The sequence below is a fragment of the Artemia sp. Qi Xiang Cuo genome, chromosome 21 (genome assembly GCF_049724085.1).
Source record: "Artemia sp. Qi Xiang Cuo chromosome 21, ASM4972408v1, whole genome shotgun sequence".
Taxonomy (NCBI): Eukaryota; Metazoa; Arthropoda; class Branchiopoda; order Anostraca; family Artemiidae; genus Artemia; species Artemia sp. Qi Xiang Cuo.
The window spans coordinates 44,845,764-44,872,969 of NC_142814.1; the positions used below are offsets into that span (position 1 = coordinate 44,845,764).

At 35.0% G+C, this 27,206-nt stretch overlaps 1 protein-coding gene across 3 annotated transcripts in view; it reads left to right on the top strand.

The window, feature by feature from the left end:
* Positions 1-489: 489 nt before the first annotated feature.
* LOC148939610 (uncharacterized) overlaps positions 490-27,206 on the top strand; it is a 101,734-nt gene continuing 75,017 nt past the window's right edge. For all 3 annotated transcript variants that reach the window (XM_089106771.1, XM_089106772.1, XM_089106773.1), the window contains exons 1-6: positions 490-595; positions 1,330-1,466; positions 8,848-10,589; positions 16,108-16,897; positions 21,821-22,007; positions 24,545-24,620. In XM_089106771.1, the coding sequence (XP_088962897.1) occupies positions 1,451-1,466; positions 8,848-10,589; positions 16,108-16,897; positions 21,821-22,007; positions 24,545-24,620 (2,811 nt within the window). In that variant the 5' untranslated portion in view covers positions 490-595; positions 1,330-1,450. The remainder of the gene's footprint in view (positions 596-1,329; positions 1,467-8,847; positions 10,590-16,107; positions 16,898-21,820; positions 22,008-24,544; positions 24,621-27,206) is intronic.

Sequence of the window (27,206 nt, forward strand, 5' to 3'; positions counted from 1 at the left end):
TCATATTTATATTATATTATGCAGTTTCTACATCCTATTTAAATCCTTTATAAAATTTTATTTACGTTATTAAATTAACAATTCATATGTTATTTATCATTTTATTGTTTATATATCATCATCATTAGATTAGTAATTTACCAGTGAATTTTTGTCATTTTTAGAAATAATTCTTGTTTTTAAGAAGCATTCTCGGTAAGGCCAGAGGCATAATAACAATAAAATTGGCGCCTCTGGCGAAAGCCTCAAATAATATAAAATATGAGTTTTTTCGATTGGCTTCTGAATCACTTGTTTTATTTCTTTGTAGGCGGCTTCTGAATCATTTGTTGTTGTTTTTTCTTTGTGGGCGGCTTCTGAATCACTTGTTTTATTTCTTTGTAGGCGGCTTTTGAATCACTTGTTTTATTTCTTTGTAGGCGGTTTCTGAATCACTTGTTTTATTTCTTTGTAGGCGGTTTCTGAATCACTTGTTTTATCTCTTTGTAGGCGGCTTCAAGTAAAATAAAGAATACTCTACAATTTGAAAAATCTACAGCAAAGTTAAGGAGACCAGATGATGCTAGCCAAGTTGGAAATATTGCTGAAGCTTTAAGTGAGTACCTTTCTAGAATACAGAATATATATAGTTTTTTCTACCTCCTTCTCCATCCCTGAGAAATGTATATTTTTTTCTTCTTTACGGAACCTTGGTACAGCCGAGAAAGATATAAATGTATGGTCAAGGTCAGTATGATCGCGCTAGTAGAGTTGGAAATACAGTTGACTTTTGAGTGAGTCCCTCTGTGAGGTCCCATATATTCATGTTTTTCAAGGATCAGCTCTTCTTTGGTTCAGAGATCTCTTTGAAGATCCTCAATTTCATTGCACTCTTATGAAATTTATTTCTCAAATGGAAATACGAATGACAGTTATTAGCAACGTTTTTTTCCGAAAATTAAATGTGTCTTGAATAAGTATAGCATTCGGGCATTCAAATAATTCTAGATAGAGATGGGGAGCAGTGGCGGCTCTGACATCTCTTGTGCCAGGGGCAAAATATTGACTTGTAACCGTTAGGTTATTTATTTAAAGTTTTGCGCCCCTCAAATTTCTGCGCCAGGCGCAAGTGCCCCTTCTGTCCCTCCCCTGAAACCACCTCTGGAGAGGGAGAGGGGAAAAGCGATTTATGAAAGAAAAAGATGAATAGAAAATAATTCCATTAACTGTGCATGTTTCTGAATACTTTGTCTCTTCGATTTTTGCCCTTCTCCTTCTTTCTCTCTGAATTACTGAAATTACGAACTGAAAAATGCATACAGCAGTTTTTTAAGATGAATTTATTTCTAGATGGTACAATTAACTTGGATGAACCCTCAGGGAGAACACGAAAACTAAGGACAAGAAGGAAAATAAAGTTCTTCCCTCTTCATCAGAAGAAGAAGAATATACAAATGAAGTAAAGGAAGAAATGTCAACTGGATCGGGTAAGTTTACTCATTAAGTTTTAAACTTTGGATCAGGTGTTGTCAACTCATATCCTTTGGCAGGGCTGTACCCTTGTTTTTTTTGGGGTAGGGGGGTTACAAAAAAAAGCATCACAAATTTCTTTATATTCATTTTTTTTACGTTTTTACAAGTCGGACAGCCATTTCAGAAGGGGGTCAAGTGTCCTACTCCCCCCCCCCCTCCTGCAAAAGGCCTTTTCCTTTGGTGAACACGCTTTCCTTACAAATTTATCTGTCAGTCAGAATTTAAATAATGTAATTCATTATAATTAGTTGAATTAATTATTGATTTGTTAAACTACTCATTCTAAATTTTATTTATTTATGTAATAAATCATTTGCTTAATTAACTTTAAATAAGAACTGTATTAATAACAATTTATTATTAAAAGAAACATATCTCTTCGGAATTTGTTGGCATAATACGTTTCAAGATTGGATATTGCGTCTAAATGGTTCTTGAAAGCTGAAATCGTGGGAGACTCGACAACCTCACTGATAAATAATTCCATACATCCATAATGTGATTTTGCAAAGTCCAAGGCCCAATATCTTCATGGAATCACTCACCTTTGGTTTGGAGACTTTGCATTCGCAGGTGGCTTTGATCAAAGTTAATTATCCTTTCCTCAGGCACATTATATGCTCTATGGCTTGTCTTCTATGTACAAATCTGTTAGCAAAGGTTGGTAGGTTGAGGCACTCTTCGCAGCGGAGGTTGCAAAAGCTTGGTGAAAATTAGGTTGCCCTTGGTGAAGCTTGGTGAAAATTAGGTTGTACCGATATCCTTATATTATAAAAATCGGATGGCACTATGGCTCTACTCTAGGATGGGCCAGGCCAGTGGCCTATGGAGTGTAACCAGCACTTTGTAAATTGTCGAGCCTGAATGTTTGAAGCCAGGAGCCCGGCTACTACTGCTTTGCATTGAGAAACGCTACAGTCCACAAGGTAGGCTACAGTTCACAAGTGTTTAAGGCCCCGCTCTACTTAACCTTTTATAAGTTTTTGGAATGTAACATATAGGTAGTCAGTTGTTTCTCACCCACTTTCTCACTCGCACTGTGGCCTTTTTCACGCATCTTGGTTTTAAAGTATTTTGTGGAAGTGATACTCTGCGAGGGTAGGTTTTCTTGAGAGGGACAGATATGGAAAAGTTCCAAAGCAGCCAGTAGCAGAATTGGGATTACTAGTTTGTTTAAACTTATTATAAGTTTTCGGTGGGTAAATAGCAAGTATATCACGCGAGATTTTTCCAGGGTGTGTAGAACATAGTTACTGTTTTGTATATTTACTAATATGTTTTATTGTTATTTTTATATGTTAACATATTTATTAAGCTAATATTTATAAAAAGGCGTACCTAATTGCCTTTTTTGATCTTTTTTTCTGTGTACGCATTCATTAACTTATCGCTACCCTTCATATTTTAACTATATATGAAGATACGATTTTGCATCTCAAGTTTTTAAAGTTTATTCTGAGTTTTTAAGGTGACTCAATTTTATGGATTAGTTTAGATATTATTTACTTAAGCATAAATATCTATATTTATTTTACTATTTATTTTCAAATTAGTTTTAATTTATTTTAATATTAAAAAACAGCGCACGTGCCTAGTGGTGAACGTCAGCGCCACCAATTAAGCAAATCTAAAACTGAAGCCGCCTTAAGCTAACTTATCAGCCAAAAAACACTTATCAAACAAAATAGCGTATCTAATTGCCGTTTTTTCTTTTATGCTGAATATGTCTTTATTAACACTGTCTTATATTTGTTAACATTAAATATTTATTAACTTTATAGACTAAAATTATCAATATTTATTAGCAATGTCACACACTAGCTTCTATGTAGGTGGGGTTAGATATGCTATATTTCTAGCTATCAACTACTATAACAAGCAGAGATGGGCTATAAGATAATACTAAAATCAATTTTGTTTTTTTAGCAGCGGTGTCAGTACGAGATTATTAAGGGGGAGGGGCAAGGACTTTTTTTCTTTTTTTTTACTGAAAACACCAATAAATTACTTATTCAAAATCACAATCCCTCTCCCAATTACCGCCTTAAACTAAGATAACAAAATGGTGTATCTAATTGCCGTTTTTGCTTTTATGCCGGATACGTCTTTATTAAAGCGGTTCTATATTTATTAATGTTGAATATTTATTAACATTGCTAATAAATATTAACAATTTTAGCCTATATTCACATGCTAACTTATGAGTAATTGAGTTAGATATATATTTCGGGTCATCAACTACTACATTAAGCAGAGATGGGCTACAAGATAATATCAAAATTAATTTTGTGTTTCTAGCAGCGGTGTCAGTACGAGATTGTTAAGGGGGGAGGGGCAAGGACCTTTTATCTTTTTTCTTTTTCTGAAAACATCAATAAAGTACTTATTCAAAATCGAAGTATATCACAATCCCTCCTCCCTCTCCCAGTTCCCGCCTTAAACTAACTTATCTAACAAAATGGTGTATCTAATTGCTGTTTTTTCTTTTATGCCAGGTACGTCTTTATTAAAGCTGCTCTATATTTATTAGTATTGAATATTTCTTAACATTGCTATTAAATATTAATAATTTTAGCCTATATTCACATGCTAACTTCTAAGTAAATGGGGTTAGATATATATTTTGGGTCATCAACTACTACAATAAGCAGAGGTGGGCTACAAAATAATATCAAAACTAGCAACGGTATATTCCAGGTCATCAACCACTACAATAAGCAGAGATGGGCTACAAGGTAATATCAAAATTAATTTTGTGTTTCTAGCAGTGGTGTCAGTACGAGATTGTTAAGGGGGGAGGGGCAAGGACTGTTTTATCTTTTTTCTTTTACTGAAAACGTCAATAAAGTACTTATTCAAAATCGAAGTATATCACAATCCCTCCTTCCTCTCCCAGTTCCTACCTTAAACTAACTTATCAAACCAAATGGTGTATCTAATTGCCGTTTTTTCTTTTATGCCAGATACGTCTTTATTAGGCCTAAAGCGGCTCTATATTTATTAGTATTGAATATTTATTAACATTGCTAATAAATATTAATAATTTTAGCCTATATTCACATGCTAACTTCTAAGTAAATGGGGTTAGATATATATTTCGGGTCATCAACTACTACAATAAGAAGAGATGGGCTACAAAATAATATCAAAATTAATTTTGTGTTTCCAGCAACGGTATATTTCGGGTCATCAAATACTACAATAAGCAGAGATGGGCTACAAGATAATATCAAAATTAATTTTGTGTTTCTAGCAGCGGTGTCAGTACGAGATTGTTAAGGGGGGAGGGGAAAAGACTGTTTTATCTTTTTTCTTTTACTGAAAACATCAATAAAGTACTTATTCAAAATCGAAGTATATCACAATCCCTCCTTCCTCTCCCAGTTCCTGCCTTAAACTAACTTATCAAATCAAATGGTGTATCTAATTGCCGTTTTTTCTTTTATGCCAGATACGTCTTTATTAAAGCTGCTCTGTATTTATTAGTATTGAATATTTATTAAAAATATTAACAATTTTATCCTATATTCACATCCTAACTTCTAAGTAGATGGGGTTCTATATATATTTCTAGCCAGCCCGGGATGATGTAATAGTACAATATAAAAGGTTGATAAAAACTTAGGCCTGCTTTACTATTAATAGCACTAAATTCTATAATTTTAGCACATGAGACATTTCAGGAAAATACTCGCTCATAGCAAAGTTCGCTCGATCAGTTTATTAATAATAAATATTGATCAATAATTATTAATAATAAATAAAACGGAGATCGGTTGTAAGATAATATTAGGATTAATTTTCTGTTTCTATCAGCGGCGTCGGTACGAGATTCTTAAGCGGAGAGGGACAAGGACTTTATATATATATATATATATATATATATATATATATATATATATATATATATATATATATATATATATATATATACTTGAAATAAAAAAAAAATAGTTATTCAAAATCAAGGAAAATCCATCCTCCCTCTCCCAGTTGCCGCCTTAAACTAACTTATCAAAAAAAATGGTGCATCTAATTACCGTTTTCCTTTTATCTTTGATATGTCTTTATTAACGCTGCCTGGAAAAAGCTTATGCCAGCTGTGTCTCTCACTCAGACTATCTGTCTAGGCTTTGTTTCCAATTGGCCATGGCCTGATGGCAACTTGATTTTAATTCTAAAATCAACGATAATCTTGAGGTCAGGGATTTGAATCCTGGTGTTGCTGGCTATTTGGTTTGGAACGGGGATAGGGATAAGGAATAAGGAATAGGGATAAGGAATTCGCGAATCCCTTATCCCTTTTTGCAAATGTCAATCAAACAATTCTGATTGTAGCATCCATGCACTTTTCAGACATTTCTCGTTAAAAATTTTATTTTCATGTCATCCACACGTAAGCTCAGCCAGAGTCGACCCAGTTCTAAATGAGTACCTGGAGGAATCTGGGGGGGGGGGGGGAAGCACGGGAAGCGTCGGATGATTTGCCCCCAGGCACGCATTGTACTCCCGGTCGAAGAAATTGAATAAGGAGTTCGGTACCTGCGCAACGCAGACCACGACCAGCATGCGAAAAAGTTTTTTTTGAAATATATTTATTAATGTTTAAGAATATAGATAATATTAAAATTGATTTTGTGTTTCTAGCAGTAGTGTTAATACGGGATTATTAAAGGAGAGGGGTAGGGATTTTTCGTTTCTTTTACTTAAAACGCCAAAAAGCACTTATTCAAAATAGAAGCATAGCAAGTCTAGACCCCCACCCTCTATGTTGCCGCCCTTGGTTTCAATTTTTCTTTTCTGGGTTTTTACGATGAGTCGATTTCATGGCTCAAATGTTTGAGAATAGTCAAAGTTAATTTTTGGGCTTTATTTTTTCTTTTTTTGTTCAAAAACTGTGAATTAAAAATGAAATATGCATCACATCTTACCTAAGTAGATGGTTCTGCAATCAGTTCATTTGGCTAACAAAATTGTAATAAAAAAAATAAGCGATTTAATTTTAGTCCTTGACCTTCACTAGCCTATATTCATTTCAACCTGTAAAATGAATAAATTGCGTTCTAAACTTTAAAAATCTCATAAGATTTCATAAACGAGTAAACAATCGTGTTTATACCCAATGTGTTTACCCAAACGTGTATATACCCAAACGTTAAGAGGGACTAAGATACTGGCTTATTGTGTTTATATAGATTTTATCTAAAAGGTCAATTTGTATGCGAAATATTGATAAAAATAAACTACTCAGCAAAAACTATCAATGCTAAAAGAATCTTTAAAATCTACCATTTATCGTGTGTATGCCCAAACGTGTTTTGGGTTTTTCAAACGTATTTCGCAAACGAGTAAACAATAAACAGAATCAGATGCACTCTAGTTTGTTTTCGTCTTTCCTTCTTGCTCTTATTTCTCTTCTTTCCTTCGGTCTTTCCCTTTTACCAAAAGTTACAATACTTAACATGGCAAACAGAGAATTATTTATGAGACCTACCCAAATTTGGAAAAAACACCTTTTTTTGGATTTTCAGTAGAGATCTGCCTCGAAATTGATTATTTTCTGGTGGTATAGTAAAAAGCCCTCTTTTACTTACTATAGTATTTCTATTGCCATACTATTACTCAGCGCAAATTGCGGGATGTCTGTCTGCCTCGTCTGTATTTTTTTTTTTTCAAATTTGGAAAAAAACACCTTTTTTTGGATTTTCAGTAGAGATCTGCCTCGAAATTGATTATTTTCTGGTGGTATAGTAAAAAGCCATCTTTTACTTACTATAGTATTTCTATTGCCATACTATTACTCAGCGCAAATTGCGGGATGTCTGTCTGCCTCGTCTGGATTTTTTTTTTTTTTTTTTTTGTTTTTTTTTTTTTTAAAAAAAAGATTTTTTTTGTTACTTCTCTTGTTGTAAATTGTGTAAGATCTGTCTCGATTTTTTTATCGGGGTTTCCAATAAAAAAAAAGAAGAAAAAAGCAGATGAAATCTGCCTTCACATTAAACTCTTTTTTGAGTTTCTAGTAAAAACAAACCATTTCTTACCTACTATCTTGTTTTTCTAGTAGTAGATAAGAAATAGTTTGTTTTTAATAGAAACTCTAGTAAGGTTTCTAGGTCTCCATAAACCGTATCAGATATGCTTTGACTTTGAAAAATAGATGAAAGCTGCCTCGTCTTTGGAAAATACCTTTTTTTTTATTTTCAGTACAAAAAAGCATATTCCCTCCACTATCTTTTATCTCCTTACCATAAATTGCATGAAATATGCCTCGACTCTTTTCATAGATAGAAAATTACATATTATGATTTGTGTCTCATATTTGCAATTATGAAAATTATGCAAATCTAAGAAACTTGTTTATAAAATTCTTTAAATAACCTAATATATACTTTTAATATAAATTTTAATATATTAAATATATTTTTATATTATATTATATATTTTTATATATATTATATATTTTAATATATTAAAATAATATAAATTTTATCTGTATTTTTTTTGCTGATACTAGCTATTAAAAATATAGCCGAAATATTCAATTATTTTTCTACCATTTGCGATTTTTTCAATTTGCTGTTTTTCTGTCGTTGCGTTATCCTTTGCAAAGTTTGCATAAAGTTCTACCAAAGAAAATCTTATGTTTACTGTGGCTTGGACTGTCCGAAACTCCGGGTTCTATTAAGCCTTTTTATTTAGTAGGTTAAATTGAAATTTCAACCTATGCTCTATCAATCTATTGCACCGATAGTCTTATACTCTCAATTGGAGGTTTTGAGCTCCCTTCTCCCATCTTGAAAAGAGAGCAAAATCACTTCTTGTTTTGCATGGTTAACATGCATGTCCTGGTCTATTCCTCATATGTTAGCCTATCGACAGATCGCAGATCAATTCAATGGCTCAATTCGTTTTCTTCTGCAATTCACTGTCTATAGAATGTCTTTAGTGCGTTCTCAGAACAAGATTCTGGCCCCTGGTCGGGGGTCGGGCCCTTGTGAAACTTGGGGTTCTATTGAGTCTAGCTACTCCTTCCGTATTCGATAAATATTACTTTTCTGGACGTTGTAGGATAAACGTTGTAGGACCAGACGCGAATGCCTTGTCCAGCATCCTTACATGTTTTGGGGTGTATATCTAACTAGAGGGTAGCTGGTAACTGGGATCAAACTTCTTGCCCTTTATGGCCATGCTAAGATCCATCTACTGTGCTACCCCACCTTTTGATTTTCTTGACTGGGTTTACTGTAATACTAACTCCTCCTGTGATTTCTGTAATAAATTGAAATATGAAAATCTAAGCGTAATTTATTTTCTCACTGTTATATTCAATTCTAGATAAGATTATAATCATGTCTTCACCTCAAGAAGAGAAGAGATCATCCCGACCGAAGATAGTTACCACCTCCTCGGCCGAGCCGGAAGTTAGTGAAAGTGCTCTTAACCCTGAAACTGAGAAGGTGGGGAAATCTGGTGAAAATTACAAACCAAATGTCATTGAAGTTGGATCTACAGAAGTACAAATCAACCGACGTGCGTCGGAGATCGCTCGGAGATCGTCAAGAGGCAATTCTGGAGATTCTCCTATCGTCAAAACCAGCGTCACACCTGTGTCATCGAAAAATTCTGCCAATCACTATGATGGTTCTGCAGAGTGTCAGATGTCTGATAAGGGCTCAGGAAAGAGATCATCCAATAAGAATACGAGATGCTCAGATATCATCAAAAGTGAGAAGCCAGCGTCATCTGTGGATAAGAAGAGATCTTTGGACGGTACATATGGAAGTCCAGCTACATCGAGGCGTTCACAGCGTCTGATGGATGCTGAACCAGGACCTTCAGAGTCGTTTTCTATCCAAGAATCTGTCAAAAACAGCCAATTGAGGAAAGGCCAAGAAAATCAAGCGGGAACTTTAACAGAGGAAAAAGCGAATGAAGATTTTCCGAAGAGATCCACAAGAAAAAGCTGTGAGCTTGCTTCAGGGACAGAAATGAGGGTCTCGAGAGAAAGATCTGGTAAAGAACGGGCAGGACCAGTAACTTCACATTCAGTTGCAAGTAAACACTTGGATTTGAATGGTGAAATCCGATCTCCAACACCCGATTCCGGCTTTCATTCAGCCTCTGGTCTTTTGACTAATCAGACAAAAGAGAGATCTACAGCTAAGATTAAGGAAGCAGATGAATCTCCTAAAGTAAGTAGAAGTAAACCCGTTGTCATGGTTACCGAATCTTCATTGGCTGAGCCTCCTGGAGAGGAAATTGACTTATGTTCAATGCGTGACAGTGAAGACACTATTGGCAGCGTTATTGATGGTGACAGTCCTTTCTTGACCAATGGGCTAAAGAAAACTAAGACCAAGATTATATCCAAGCTTCATAAAAAGCAGACTTCCAATGTTGAAGAATCTCCAAATAAAGGACTTCAATATGTCGCTGGTACTCCTATGACGTCTGACCAATGTAATTATGTTGAAAGCAGTGATGAATCCTTATTTGTTGCAAAGACATCTAGCAAGGAAATGGAACCTCCACAAAAGAAAAGAACTCGTATTATGAGGAAAAAGGCTGCCAAAGAAGATGGAAACCACGTGGAGCGTGGAGAAGAAAAAGATGGAAACGAAGATGCACCTCTAGCTGCTGGAAATCCTGACGTTGAGGGACTTAAGACTGAAATTCCCACCTTTGAAAGCCATACTGAAGTAAAAAGGACTCGTATTCAAAAGAAAAAAGATGCTGAAATTGTTGATGAAGGGGCTACTGAAGAAAGAAAACATCAAGGGGTGAATGTAATAGAAGAACTGCTTCAGCAGGCGGGCAACGTACCCCCCAAACCGAGAACTAGAAAAGTTCAAAGAAAGAATGAAATGTCTAGAAATTGTGAAACTACGTCTGTTAGTGAGATTGCAGTAGTTAGAATTGAAGATTCTATGTTTATTTTGCCTAAAACACCTCCAAGGGCTAGGACGAGGAAGATGGTTCCTAGGAAGGAAAACGAAGGCAGGATGCGGACGAGGCTAAAACAAAACCAGACTACAATTACTGAAGAAGCTGAGGAGCCTTTCGCTGCAGAAAATAAGGTAAGTTTATGGATATTTATTTTTTTATATTATTATTTTTTTTATATATACATATAAAAAGAGTTATAAATCCCAAAAAGCTAATCAACATCTAGAATCCGTCGAGAATCCTGAAGAAGATGTTGTAAGAAAGTCCCTAATCCTTTCTTTCTAGACTCTAATCCTTTTCTAGTTTCTAATCCTTTCTTTCTAGACTCTAATCCTTTTCTAGTTTCTAATCCTTTCTTTCTAGACTCGTCATCACTAAAAATAAACTAATCAGGGTTGTTTTTACATTTTAGGCTAGCTTAAACTGCCACCCAAGGGCGCCGAAGCAGGGACATGCCTAGGGGGGGAGCATTGGGTCCTACCCTCTTCCCCTCCAATCCTAAATTTTTGGACCCTTGTCATTGAAATATCAATCCAAATGCTTTTTTATTTTTGTTAAGACCTCCCCCCCCCCCTCTGAAGTATTTTTTAAACACAAATAAAGGTTACAAACAATAAGACACAAATATTTTGTTTTTGGAAATCAAAACTGAAATCTTGTCTTCCTCCTCAAGATGAATAAATGGTTTCAAAGTGACAATTGAGTTATTAAAATTATACTAATTTATTTTATTCCTCCTTGTTGTTAACAGTGTGCGTTAGTAGGTTGGCCTTTAGCGGGATGACCCATATATTTTGGTGTTTATGGACCTCTTACTCCATGAGGAAGGAGAAGCGAACAAAATCTAGAATTGACGAATATTGCATAAATAAAAGAATCTTAGTCTAAAGAAGAAACCTTAAAAACCAACTGAAAACTATTTTGCTTTTTTTTTCTGGTGAAAATGTGTTGTCTAGTTACATGAAGATGATGTACACGGTCGCAGAGAGCTACCGACACCCAGATTACTTGACATAATAGGTGCAAATCTAGTTTACCTCTCCCCCCCCCCCCCAGAAAAATGACTATAATAGTAAAATTCTTACTTTATCACATTCTGGTAATTTATCTTTATTGGATTATCAGAGTTGCTTCCAGTATAATTTTTCCCCATACGGCCCTTTTCTGCCCCAAGCTACCCCTTCTAACCAAATACGTCCGAGTAAAAGTTTTTGAATTTAACGCGTTGCTACTAAATAAAAGGTAAAATCAAATAAGAAATAATTATGAAATGTTCTTCTATGTCTTGAGCGAATAAGAAACTGCATTGGAGTTGGTTTACTTCACCTCGAACAATATTGCTTCTTTGGTAAAAATTTCTCTGTGTTGTTTAATGGGTTCTGTATTTGTTCATTACAGTAAATTGATTGATTTTTTTAGTCAAAGTATGAAAAAAAAAAAAAAAAAAAAAAAAAAAAAAAAAAAATGTCAAAATGTACCCCTCTGTTCTGGAGTGTTACTCCCAGAACGTATCCCCATTTTTTATAACTGTTCCGTAGTTTTTGTGAGTTTTACCGACTGACTGGTTACTTTCACTGTAGTTACAATGGCTGTAAATTCAGTAAATTTGCGGCAATTTAGTTTAAGATAAATGTGTTCAAATCATTTCTGAAAATAATAATAAAAAAAAGATTCCTTACTGGGTTTGAATCTCTTTCCTATTGATCATGAGTCATATACTATGTTGACCTTAACATCTCTTATCTTTATTACAGTTTCTTATTCAAAATTAAATAATTTCTTTTTCCAATTGAAAGTAAGGAGCAAAATTAAAAGGAACAGAAATTATTCCGTATACGAGGGATGCTGCCTCTTCCCCCGCCTTTACGCTAAAGTCTGAAAGTCCTTTAAAGACAATTGTCTTTCAAATTCAACGGCACTTATACTTGAGCAGTATTTCTTAAATAACTGTGACTAAAAGTCAATTTTTAGCATCAAGAGAGAGGGTTGACAATGAGGCAGACCTCTTCATTTACGGAATAATTTTTGTTCGTTTTAAGTTTTAATGTTGCTTCTTACTTTTGGTTGAATTTTTTTTTTAATTTAATTTCTGATCGGTTTTCGAATCATGCCCGGAATCCTCCCCCCCCCTCCGTTTTAAATTACCCCCCGAAAACGTTCTTCTATGGAATATTCTCCCGTGAAAATACCCCCGCAGGAACCGCTCCCCCCCCCCACAAAATTTCTGTGAATTTCCCAATAACAAATACTGAATATGAAAAAAAAATTAAATTTCGTAACTTAGAGTTCTTTCCCCAGGGAATATGAGACATATCATCCCCAAAGCTGTAGTTGTTGGACCTTTCAACTATGCAGAATAAAAATGGCTATCTCAAAATTTTGGGTGAATGTCTTTTGGGGAAAAGGGGGCGTAAGAGGTAGGACTAGTTGCCCTCCATTCTTTTTGGTCACTTAAAAAAGAACACTAGAACTTTTGATTTCCGCTCTAATGAGCCCTTTCCCAGTCTTTTAGGACCATTGAATTGATTCGATCACCCCCGGGAAAAAAAGAAATAAATAAACACACTTCTGTGATTATTCTTTGAAATATAAAAAAATCTATATTTTTTTAGATAGGAGGTTTGAAGCTCTACAGTAGTGTTCTCTGAAATGTTGAATTAGACATTGATTTTTATTAAGATCCCCTGACTTTTGGGGGGTGTTTCTCCCCTTTTCTAAAATCAGTCAAATTTTCTCCGGCTCGTAGTTTTTGATGGGTAACATTAAGCTCAATGAATTTTATGTATATCTGGAATCAGCATAAGAAGCTGATTCTTTGCTGTGTCTATTATTATCAAAATTCCGGTTTCTAGTTTCGGTTACTATTGGGCCGAGTCACTCCTTTCTTACAGTTTGTTACCACGAACTGTTTGCATACATACCAATTGCTGCTTTCAAAAGCGTATTAACTGAAAATTTATTTGCTGCGGCAAAACTATGTCATAACAGTTCTAAGAATTTTTAGATATTAAATTAAAAAAAAAAATTATATTTTTACTTTTTATATTATATTATTATTTCATATTATATATTTTATATAGAAAATACTTTTAAATATTAAAACTAAAAACACTTAAGAAATTTTCTAATTAAATTATGGTGAGTAGGTTTGAACTATCTTAATTCTTGTATAAGACGATTTGAAAAAACCTACTTATTCTTTATTCTTATTCTTATTCTCTACTTATTACTTATTCTTATTTTTTATTCTTTATTCTTATAAACTTTATTCTTACAAGCCAATGTTATGATAAAGTAAATGCTAAGCTAAGGTAAGCTAACCTTCAATGCTAAGGTAAATACGGCCCCATTCACAATGATATTTTACTATTGTCGAGATTTAACTAGTGCTAGTTTGAGGCAATCAGAATTTTTATCCAGTCAGATCAGCCTAAGCTGATTGGCTCAAATTAGCGCTAGATAAACCTTGGCATTAGTAAATCTCATTGTGAATGGGCCTTAAGAAATAGAATGCTGTAGTAATTTAGCATGATTAACACTATTCGCCTTGTTAATGCTATTCCCCGAAAATGCCATTTTTATATGATCCTAAAAAGGGCTTATCTCAGATTTGCCTCTCAATCACTCCGACTACATGTCTAGGCTTTTTCTACAATTAGCCATGTCTTGATGCCTGCAAAATACTTGACTTTAATTCAAAATCAACGGAATCGTTCGAGGCCTTCGGCCTCGAAAATGCCAATTAATACACAATATTATACCAATTAAGACGGGAGTTAATTCAAAACGCATCTTAATGGAAACAAAGCTTAATGAAGAGTAGGAAAACTTCTTTTTTTCTTCCAGTCGTTGAATATGGAAAGTTGGCTTAAGTATTATAACAGGGTAAGAATAATATCAATCCTTAAATGCTGATATTTTTATATATTTTGGATCTTATTAATGAAAATATCTGGAGAATGTAAGAAATTGTTTGAACAATCTTAAAACTATTGGGACTTGAGAAGGGAAAGGGATGAAGGCTGCTCTATACGTGTCACTTCTGATTACGTCAACAATGTGGCACCTAAAGATAAGAAATTACGAAAGGAAAAATGTCCTCCTGTCTGATTTTTGTCCTGATCTGAATGTCCCTGGTTTTTAAAGTCCTTAACAAAGTACTTATTGTTTGACTCTCAATTAAATTCTTAAATACAGTTTTCGTTTATGTCAAAACCTTATGTTAAAAAAAAACTATTTTTCCAAAATGTTATTATGTCTGAAAAAAAAATATATTACCTCTATTTTTAGTACTATCGAATCACTAATAAAAGAACCACTACATATGTATTTTAGGTGGCAGCACTGGACGTGTCTCCTATTTTGTATTTACTTGTCCTCTTGCAGACAGGAGGGGGTCTATGCTTCAGGCAGAAGCGCTGTTACCAAATATTTTCAATTTTTTTAGAAAAATATTTAATATTTTAGAGAAAATAAAAAAAATATTTTATAAAAATATTTCTAACTTTTTTAAGTGGACCGTCGAATTTTTAAAAACAATTCTAAAAAAAAAATTTGGAATTTTAAAATAGAAAAACAACGAGGGATGGTAAATTTTAAATGGTGATTTTCAACTTAATTAAGCTATGTTTCTAAGTAATCTACCTCGTTTACCAGTGCTTTTAGTCATAATGTGTTCATTCATCCCTGATAGGAAGCTATGTTCTGGCAGAAGTGAAGTTTCGTCTCAGTAGCTGAATTTTTGGCTCTAGGCGTTTACCCCCCCCCCCCCCCAGAAAATACCCCCGTGGAAAATAAGGCTTTCCAAATTTGAGAATTTTATTTGAGTTTTTTTTTCCTTAGGGGGAAGGAATTTTGACACTTTCCAGGGGGTATTTTTCCCGGGGGGGGGGGGGGGGTAAACGTCGGCCACCGAATTTTTGCGTCGCTTGATAAAAAAAAAATCTTCATCCGAGCTTGTGCCTACTGGTCATTAACTAAGGTCGTATGAAATTAGTCTGTAGTGAGTGAATGGTGGTAACTGTGATGCTCAAGCTATGCGGCAGGGCTGCCAGGCCAAAAATATATTAAACCCATTTTTTTCAAGTGAACAGTCTAAAATCTTTAATTAAGCAGGCTTTAGAAGGTTTTGCGTAAAAACTGTGAGCGATTGTAAAATTATAATTGCTTTTTCTAATTCTAAATGTTTATTCAATTACACTTACTGGTAATGTAAGGTACGCCTTCACGTAATACAAAAAAGGTAAGCCACTTTTTTCAAGAAATGCTAATAATAATAGTATATTCAGTTTATCTTTGGTAGGAAGCTATGTTCTGAGAAAGTCGTCTTAGCAGCGAAATTCGTGCCCCTAAAAATAATCTTTTAAATAATTAAAATAAAAAATAAGGATATAAAAAAAAAAGTAGATAAAAAAAGTTAATAAAATAAAGCCTTATAAATGTAGTCTGGAATGAGTTTGGTTGTGGCACCTACTATAGTTGAAGTCTGAAGCAAGGTTGCCAACCATATCTTTGCCATAATAAATAGCTCATCTGAGCGCGGTTAAAAATCCTAGGTAAGATTAATTAAAATATCAAATTTTGCACCTATGGCGTTCTTACTGAGTAAAGTGTCTTATCTCTTTTTTTGTATATTTGTTTTGTTTACAGGGTAATGAACACACGGCACCCCAACCTGATACAGATCCGATAAAGATCGTGACAGATCAAGATGTGGCAGAAACAAACCGAACGAGAACCAGACGTATTCAGAAAAAAGAAGCAGAATCACCAAATGTGCCATCAGCTGTGCCGCCGGCCATAGACATGGTTGAAGATGATATAGTTGAAATGCCTAAGAAGAGAACTAGGCTGATTCAGAAAACTACCCAGCCTAACACTGAGGAAATAACCAACTCAACTAGTTGCAGTGTCCAGCCAATATTTGACGGAAAGGGTGCCCAGCCAGTGGAAGCGGCTTCAAAATCAACAAGAACGAGGAATGTGCAGAAGAGTAATACAGTCACGGAAGGTGTTGCAAATTTTGATGCTGAGACAAATGCCCAATTCGTTGGAAAGGACGACCCATGTGATGAAATGTCTCAGGCTGCTTTTTCGAAATCAGCAAGAACGGAAACGATTCAATCTAGTAGAGTAGCCATGCCAGAGAGGGCCAGAGAGGCCTTAATTTCAAACGTGGTTGTTATTCCAGAGAATGTTGAGCCTTTGATTGATGAAAAAACCTCTCAACCTGATCAACCATCTGAAGATGCCGTACTAAAACCGACAAGAACCCGAAAAATACAGAAGAAGAATGTTGACGAGTTGAAGGATAATACTTCCAAATCAGAGGGTATGAAATGGGAAGAAAGTCAGCCGATTTCTGGTATTATTGAAGAAGAAGCCAAAACTAGACAGACAAGAACGCGGCAGAAGAAACAGGAGTTAATTATTTTTGAAGGTAAGGTTTATTTATATCATATGGCCAATAGGAAGATACAGGTCTGACCCTTAGACAATAGGTCAAATAATTTTTCGTGGGGGACAGAGTGGACTGAAAGTCAAAGACGGTTATTTTTAGCACAAATCAAAGCTCATATAGCGATCAATCTTTTTATTAGAAAGTGAAAAACAATGACAAAAATACTGGATATTTCGATCACATATACAGTGACTGACATACTGATAGCTGACGACGGTCACTATATATGTTATCGAAATATCCAGAATTTTTATTTTTGTTTTTCACTATCTAATAGAAGTATTGATCCCTATTTGAACTGTTGTGTGTGCGTAATGGAAAAGCAGTACGGTCTTCGAAAATACCTAGGTTATTTTTAGGCCCTGTTTTCGTTAATTAGCTTGAAAGGTAAGGTTTATTTGGATCATGTGGCACATGGGTGGACTCAAGTTTGACCCTTAGATTGCATCGTAGGATTGGTCTTGGGAGGAGAGGATTTAAGCTATAAAAAAGAATATTTTTCGGAAGGTAAAGAAAATTTACCTTCCGCATTTCCCCCTAATAAAGTTTATTGAAAGTGACAAATCTGTAAACACGACGTTTTCAGACGAATAAACAAAAATGAAAATGATAAAAATGTACCTTTGGCATTTTTTTTAGATATGTATTGTTTGTTTTAATTTTTTTTTTTTTTTGGACATTTCTAGGAAGACATAGAAAATTCCTCGATCAAACAGGCATGCCATCTACAATTTGTAAAGTTATTTTCCTTGGCGATTTGTGCTCAAACTGCTATTGGAATATTTCGTCGCCACACCCGGAAGCCTTTATCAACAAAAAAAAATAAATAGCCTAATAAATTAAAAACTAGCCTACACAAATCAGATGAAAAAAAACAAGAAAAACAAAAGAGCTATACAAACGGAACACAAAAACATTTAAATAAAATCCAATCGGGTATTTCAATACAGCACATCTGCTGTGGACTATTGTATATCCTAATTATCTTCTGATATGGGATGATAAAAAAATCAAACAGCCTTTTTATTAGATAAACAAAACCCTAGATTCTGAAATAAAACTTACCTATAGTAACCTATAGCGTTACCCACCTAACGTTACCTATAGTAAAGAACCATAAGGTGTCAATGTGTTAATATTTATTTATCTATTTTCTAAACTGCTATACCAAGTTGAAATCCAAAAGATCTCATTATTTTAGATATCACAGTGACAATTCAAAATACAAGATATTGTTACAATCCCCCTGTGAATGGGAATTCCTATTGTTAATATGAATAGAAATCTTACAATATCAGAAATCTGTCAAAACTGATGTAATATATAGATGCTGTATTCGTGAATTAGATCCTAGTAGTTACATAAGGGGATATATTTCACGCATATAAGGGGAGAGAGGCTACACACATATCAAGTCCCAGTGTTGTAAAACTAGCAAAAATAACTTGGCCTAGAACTGTATAAAACTAGGCTAGTATAAAACTACATAGCTACTGGTTTAGTAGTTAAAAGAATAACTAAATAAAAAAATCTGGGCTTGTACTGGGCTAATAATGGGCTAGTGTAGAACCAGCCAAAGAGCCTACGACAAGTATAAGCAGAAAGAAAAACACAGTGAATACTATTTTGTTAGGATCGGAGAAAAAACAGTTTGCGCACTTATCCTCCTCCAAAAAAAGAAAAAACTTTCCTGGAAACTTTCCAACTCGATACGTGATACAAAACAGTATAAAGTCCCTATTCTAATTGTATGAAATCCTCTATCCCTATTTAGAGGATTCTGTATTGGAGGATTAGTATCCCTTTCTGTATGAAAGTTTTCCTCTTTTAATGAAACTTTTTGATAATTTTGATAATAATTTTAGTCGCTTTTCTTTAGACGAAAACGCATCCTACCATGACTAATCCTAACAGCACACTGCAGCACCAAGCCGCCTGAGGCCAGCACAAGTATATAGACTCCTTCATCACATATTCAAAGCCTACCTCTTTACACCCAGAAAGTTCCTATTTCCCCTATATCTTTCCTTACTCTCACCCCAATCGGGGACGACCTACTTTTCGTTTGGCCCTAGATGGTGGGCCAAAAAGGTTGATCTTTGGCAATATATCTTTCATTCACAGAACCTGTCCTAACTATCTCAACCTTTCTCTCATTATAACCCTTGAAATTGGGATTGAACCATATTTTTCGTACAGCTTAATTGTTTGAAAGACGTTCAGTAAGATCCAAAACAATCCGTAGGTAATTTCTCTGGGAAACATTCAATAAATCCTCCTCCGGCTTTCGGAATGCCCACACTTCAGGACTATACTAGATACCTCAGTTAGGAGTATTCTAAACTAACTGACTGATCTAATCTCCACCCCATGAAATTACCCGCTCCATAGCATCCTGTAAGTGTGTTCAAGATAAATTCCAAAATTGATCAGTACAGATTCTAATATTTGCAAATGTCTCCCTGTATCTCAGATTTAAGAGAAATGAAAGACAAAGAATTTACCATAGTCATGCGCAGGTAAGAGGGGGTTTATCAACATATTCCTTAGATATTATGAATGAACCTTCACTGCTATTGAATGAGCATTGTGAATGAATCATACGCAAAAATTATTTCTTTCTAAGTGAAACTGAGTCTGACTTTCCGTTTTGTTTCTTAGTTGGCTATAAAACTTTGATGGCTATAAAACTATTTGCGATAAAACTTTGATGGCTATGAAACTGTATTGGCTATAAAACTAAGAATGCAATGGCATTGTATTGGCTATAAAACTATTATGGCTGCGAAACTTTGATGGCTATAAAACTATTTGCTATAAAACTTTGGTGGCTATGAAACTGTATTGGCTATAAAACTATGAATGCTATGGCGTTGTATTGGCTATAAAACTGTTACGGATGTGAAACTGTATTGGCTATATTGACCTTTAATCGGCCATATTTACCAATACCGCCATTTAGTTTACCGATGTTTAAGTGGCATTTTAGCTAATTGGCTATTGTTTGTTGGCTATATTTACCTCGAGGATCTCTACTTGGCTATATTATATACAAGGATTAATATAAATACGTCTTTTAACTTTTAAGCGGTAGTTGAACCAGAGTTACGCATAAGGAAGGCGAAGGGGTAAGGGAGCTCATATTTACAATGTGCCTGAAACTGGTGCAATGACTGAAGCTAGTGTTGGGCGTGCGATCGCCGGTCACGAATGTGAGATCTCCAAGGCAGATTGCATTTGTAATATATTGGTTCATATAATGCGTCTTGTTTTGGTTGGACCAGTCCTCAGACCTACTTTGAGAAATACGGATAACTTACTAAAATAAACTTCTGGCATTAAAGATTTAAAGACAAAGTTTATTCTAAAATAAATTATTTTTTTAATATATTAAACTAATATTTTAATATATTGAACTAATTAAATTAATATATTAAACCAAAATAAATTAGTTGTTAAGTGTGGGGGGGGGGGGCTTATGCTTAAGGTTCGTGAAATTGATGCAATGGTGGTTTCAATAGTGCTCTAAGACAAAATTTGCGCTCTAAAGATAACATTTTTTCTTAAAGAAATTAATAAATAAAACAACTCATAAGGCCGCTTAAGGCCAACGGTGTAACATAAAGCTGCTCTAGTTTCTTGGCAATATTTACCTCTAGCATCTCCACTTGGATATATTATATACGACGATTAATTGGCTATATTACCAATGCCAACGTCAGTTTGCGCCATAGCGAATTGGATGTAGTTTCTTGGCTATAATACAGGTGTTTGATCTAACTTTAGACAAGAAAACTGTCAGAATTGAAAATCTGAATGACGAAAGTGAAAGAGGGAGTAGGGCTCGTGCTTAAAAAAGTCTGAAATTGATGCTGAAGCTAAATTACCATTAACTATGCAATTGCCGGTCAGGAATGGGAAATCCTTGAGGTAAACTGCATACCTACCTCCAAATTGGCTCCGACTGAAACCATCTTACGTCCAGAAATGGATTAGTCCTACGTCCAAAAATGGATCTATCGCACCGCTACATGTCTCATTATTTCTTATTCTTTGTTGTAAAGTTGCTTTTATCACGCCCTGAACCTGAAACTTTTATCACGCCCTCATGCCTTAAGCCCTTATTTTGGACTTGAAATAGTTTCAAGAAGTAGATTTGGTCCACCTTGAGAAACTCTACAATTAGGTTGTTCCTCTCTTTAACCTCTTTTAAAGTGCTCTAAAACAATCTGAAAAACTGCAAAAGCTTTCTTGAAAAGTAGCGGTTTCAGACATAGGATAGTTTCAATCGGAGCACTTTGGAATTAGCATAGTTTCATTTGAGTGTATCGATATGTCATATATTACGCCCTTGCTTCTCTCAGCCCTACTTCGGAAGATACGGATGAAACAATACGGAACCACTTACCAGTATAAACTTCGGGTATTAGTGATTTAACACTAAAGTTTATTCGAAAATAAGTTAGTTTTATAATTAAGACAGCTATATAATCTAAATTAAGACAACCCTGGTACCAGAATCTGAGTTTTGAATTAGGAAACTGCTTAGCAACCGCCTGAAATTGTCTATGAGGAGTGTGGTCACCCTAAACGGACGTTTTATTTTCTACCTAACACCGGTTATAAACTGCCTGAAAGTCCCCGTCAGAAATGTGAACACATTAAATGCCACATTTTGTTTTTTAAACAACCCTGGTACCAGAACTAGAGTTCTGAATCAGCAAAGTGCTTATAAACCGCCTGAAATTACCCGTTAAGAATGTGATCACCCTAAATGCCACATTTTGTTTTTTAGACACCCTGATTTGGAATCAGAGTTCCAAATCAGTAAAGTCCTTATAAACCGCCTAAAATTGCCCGTCAGAAGTGTAATCACCCTAAATGCCACATTTTATTTTTCAGATAACCCTGGTACCAGAACCAGAGTTCTGAATAAGCACAGCGCTTATAAACCGCCTGAAATTGAAACCATGATTGAAGCAACAAAGATGCCGTTGGCTGTGCAATCTCCAGTCAGGAATCTAAAGTCGCCGAGGGAAATGCTTGCTAAAGCGGCCGCTAGAGCTTTTACCCCGAAACAGGTGTTCAGGTATGGCTAAAAGGGATAGGAAACCTATAAAGCTGAATTCCGGAGAAATAGACTGATTCCTTTCCTATCCTTACATGTTAAAAAGCGTGCTTTAATCATTTATGGGCTTATTAAAAACTTGTTGAGCGACAAATCTATACTGACAAGGAAAAACAATTTCTGGTGAAAAAATAATAATTTCGCCTTTTTAGAACATAATTGGTTCTTTTATAAGAAATATTAACTCAGTGTTTTTGTGTCACAACATTTTTTACAAGTAAGCTCTCAGTTTTCTGTGGTTGGATCGTAGAATAGCCAATGCCATTGTGTTTTTTCACAGTTGCAAAAGTTTGAAAGATTTGGAAGATAAGTCTGAGAACCAAGATTAGAACACTAGATGCCACAGTGATGACAGTGGTCAAGTATGGTTCTTAAGCGTGCGCGCTTTAACAGACGGATGTTTTCCAGAGAAGTAGCCTACAGATTGTCTTGGGTACCCAAATGACTGATCGTATTTCAAAGAGTAAGCTGTACGAAAAATGTGGTTCAACCTTGCTTTCTAGGGCTATGAAGAGAGAAAGGTTGAGACGGCTAGGACACGCTTTGTGGGTGAAGGATAACTGATTGCCAGAGATCCTCCTTGCCGGCCAACTGTCTAGGGCCAAACCAAAAGTGGGGCGTCCCCGAATGAAGTGGGAGGATGGCGTAAGGAAACATTTAAGGGAGTTGGAACTTCTTGGGAGGGTGTAAAGGAAAGCCTTTGAATAGATCAGGATGTAGGAGGAGCGTGCGTAGCTGTGTTGGCCTCAGGCAGCTTCGTTGTGCAGTGAGTTTGTTAGTAGTAGTGCTAGCGATTATGAATATAATGTTATGTTGCATAACATCACTATATAACCGTTCTAGCCGAGTGGCTGGTGCGCTATACTTGTAATCCTATCTCGGTCCTGCAGGGGTTCAATTCGTAGTATCACTGATTATTTGGTTTTGAACGGATGTCTGCCGTGTGACACTCTAAGCTCAGCCAGAGTTGTTCCAGCTACAATTGGGTATCTGGAGAAATGTGGGAAAACAAAAACGGGGAGCAGTGGAAGATTTTTCTCCAAATACGGATTGCACTCCCGGCCGAAGGCAGGGAATTGGAAGATCAGTATCTGCACAATGTGGACCATTATCTGCAAGCGAAAAATTTTTTTTTTAGCATATTATATTGAAATATGATTAAATTCCATTTATTAAATTCTGTTAAATTTAATTGTGTCAACAAGGGTTCGAGAATCTACAATTTCTTGATAGCTAGCGAATCAAGGACTCGCATTGTTTCCTACTTATCAGTAAATAGATATTCCTCATATGTAACACTAATACCTTTAATATGCCTACCTGGTTCATCATGCAAAGACAAAACCTTCACTAAAGTTTCCTACCAGTTGAATCAAATTCCTGTTCATAATTTATAAGACTTGGGACTAAGGGTTTGTAACTAACTAATATAAAGGGATTAAGTCCGTTGATCATGTGGTCGATTGTGCGTTGAAGAATTACTACTAAATCTAATTTTGTCAACAAATGTTTTTTTTTAACAAAGGTTTTTTTCAACAAAGGTTTTTTTCAACAAAGGTTTTTTTCAAGAAAGGTTTTTTCAACAAAGTTTTTTTTTTACAAATGTTGTCAACAAAGGCTTTGAGGGTCTGCAGTTTAAGGGCTAAATTCCAACCTAATTCGTGGCTAGGTTATTCTCGTCAATAGCACTAATACCTTTAACATACATATGTAGTATACTGTGCAAGGACAGAGACCTCTTTAAAGCGTACAATCCGCTGAATAAAATGACTGCTCACAATCTTCAAGACTTAGGAATAGAAATGTATATATACTGAGATAATTCATTTTATTTTAAAATAGTTGGATATTCTGCTTGCTAAGCTGTCCTCAAAGGGAGGATCAGAAGATTAATATAGCTTAATATGGTAGGATAATAATATACTAGAATATTCAACTTTGTTTAATATTCGATTTACTTCGTTAATATTTGATATTCGATCAACTTCGATATTCAACTTCGTGCTAATCTTCCCTTGAAAGCAGTTTGAAGTTTGTTATTGTACAACTTGAATTTTTTGCAATTGTCCCAAACCATGAATGTCCGAAATTGCCGAGTGTCGACATTCACCGATGAATGTCCCAAATACCTCATTTTCTTCATGGATTTAGTCAGCGTTGTCATTCGACTTTTTCAGCTTAATGCAAGGTTTAATGATGACAGGTTTGGTTAGATTAGGTTGGGTTAGGTTTTTAACCCATTTCTGATATTTATAACCAAATTTAACCTAATCTAACTTTAACTTTTACCATCATAGCTTGCAAAAGCTGACTTGACTGAAAATGCTGACTCGCAAAAAAAAAATGCTGCATACCAGTATTTAGTATTTATTGTTGTTATTATTTATTTTTTTTTATATTTATCGTGTGTTCATAATTTTTTAGTAATTCATTATTTATTGTTTATTTTATTATATTATTTATTTATTATTTGATAAATAATTATATTTTTATTTTAGTCCGTTCAGACAATTGTCAGTCAAGGAAAAAGCTTCTGCGTTCGAATCTGGCCGTCGAGAAGAAGAAGACGATTTTGTAAGTAAACTAATATCTTTCAGTTCCAAGTGTAAAGCGATGCTTGTTTGAATATTTTTATCAAATGATCATCGATATTAATTTTGCTTTTAGTTAAAGCTCACCCAGCTGCGTTTTTAGAGATTCTTTTTTTTGCTTTTTTTTTTATCGGTTATTCAAATAACGACTCACCCATAATTTAAAAACAACGTGAAATGAATAATGCATGTAAAAACACAGAACTGTTTTCCACAAATTTGTCTGGCATAATGAAAAACAACAAAAGTGGAATTGTTTGATTTGATAGAAATGTTATTAAGAATTTAATTTTTGAAATTATTACACTGTAGAGTCAAATCATTAGATTGACTTATGTCGAAACTTTCAGGGAATGTTGAGGGGGGTGTTAAAACTAACGGAAACAAACTATTTGCACCCAGGCATCCAGAGGAAATTTTTGTAACAGCTAAGGTTACCAAGCTTAAACTTTCAGGGAATGCCAAGGAGGATACTGAATTGAATCAAAAGGCACTAAGTTTGCCTAATTCATAAAAAAAGGGTTAATGTTGTAAAAGTGGTAAAAAATGTTGGCCACAATTTTCAGAAGCCTATATGACCTATTAAATTAAATGTATTTAAGTCCATGTTCTATGCTTTAATACTACTGCTACTGATAACTCTGTGGTGTTTAGCCAAAAAGTAGTAGGTCCAGTTCTGGATGAGATATATGGGGTTTATGCAAAAACCTTAGAAGAGCAATATGCCAAAATGGGATTAGTCTCGTTTCTTCTAATTCCTTTCATCCTGGTAGATTTGAGCGAGTTCATTCGATTTGTCATGAAAACCAAGCTAAGTAGGTATCTCCCATTTTTCAACTCGCATTTTACTGATTTGATGGAAACAGTTTAAAGGAGTAGATGATCAATCATTTTGATCAAAAGTTTCCGTCAGTCTATTGATGTGCTTTAATCAACCTTCAATTGACCCTTCAATCTTGACCAAAGCTAATCAACACACTGCTTTTGAGCCAAATGATTGAGTTACTCAAACTTTCTATCAATCACCGTCAACGCTTGACTCAAGCGTAAAACACATTCGCAGACGGTCAATCATGCTTGAGTCAATCGATTGGCGGAAGCTTTTATCAAAATGATTGACCATCTAGGGCCTCCTTAACACTAAATTTGCTCTCCTGAAAATTTTTAAAAAGGTGACTTATCCCTTTTTGGCTAAATGCCACAAAACTCACTGCAGCACCAAACTGCCTGAGACCATTACAGCTGCCTACAGTCTTGCTTCACCCAATCTGTTGTGCAGCTGCAGCTGCACACAGTCTGTTCAAAGCTTCACTCTCTACCCTGTCCCTTGGTTCCGCTTTTTGCTAAATTCTTCCTCGTGACCTCCTCCCGCTCAATTCCAGGATGGCCTGCTTTTCGTTCAGCTCCAAGTGGATGCAGTAAAATTTCTGAGAACCTCTCATCCTTAAAACATGGGCTAGCTATCTTGACCTTTCTTTTATTATAGCCCTTAAAAGTAGGATTGGAAATTTTCTAAATCAAGATCTTGGCAAAAAAAAAGAAAAAAAAATGTGTAGCGATATTACATTGACAAATTTATTGATAAAAATCAGATTTTTCGTGAGTTTTTAAAATTTCTGAAAATATATCAATCTAAACGTGAAAACCATATTAGTTTTACTCTGACTTTTGTAGTACATACCCACACATATCAAATTGCTATATTTAAGTTCCAAGAAATGCTGAACATTAGAACTAAATTCAAATAAGGAATAAAATACAGAATTCATCAATTTCTGTTTCCTAATCACTTTTTTCTGATGAGAACATTGTACTAAGCTTAATAAACTTTCGACGGCTCATTTCAGCAAGTTGAAAGATGGGTGACCCGTCTTGACATGTAGCTTCGACCAACGTTTTTTCGGAAGTGGCCTTGGATTCAACTCTTACTGGTGGCAATTCATTTTGAGGCAAATTCCCAGTATTTGACCTACGAATTTTGTAGCACAAATGGTAAATTCCAACTTGTCTCACCCGATCTTTTATCTGGAACTAAAAACACAAAGCGGGAAACTTCTTCTTGTATTTGCAGGAAATATGTTACTGCAGGAAATATGTTCCCTACAATGTTCTAACCAATTGGGTACGCCAGTAGCCTTGCAAGAAACTACCCCGCCAGTTTAATTAAAAAGTATCCGCTTTTCTGATCCCACAGGATCAAATTGGAAAAAACTGTTATCTAGCCAGCCAGGTGACTCACCGGCATATGTGGATTTTCAGATATCAACTAGTTAGCAAGTCTTGAAAGACGAAAAATATTATCCGCGGAAAAAGGAAAAATGAGTTTAAAGGAAATAAAACATTTCCCTTAAAAAATAGGATATTTCCCTTAAAAAAAACATTTCCCACATAAAATAGAACCAGGGTCCAACAATGAGTTTAGAGGGGGAATTTTAAGTTACGAAAAGGATCTTTATCTGATAATTAGGGCCAGGATCCCAACAAGGGAAAAATATTTGTACTCCAAGTTTCACAAGAGTATACGCTACGGTCGCTTTCTTTTTCTCCCTGTCGTCCCACAGTCTCTTCA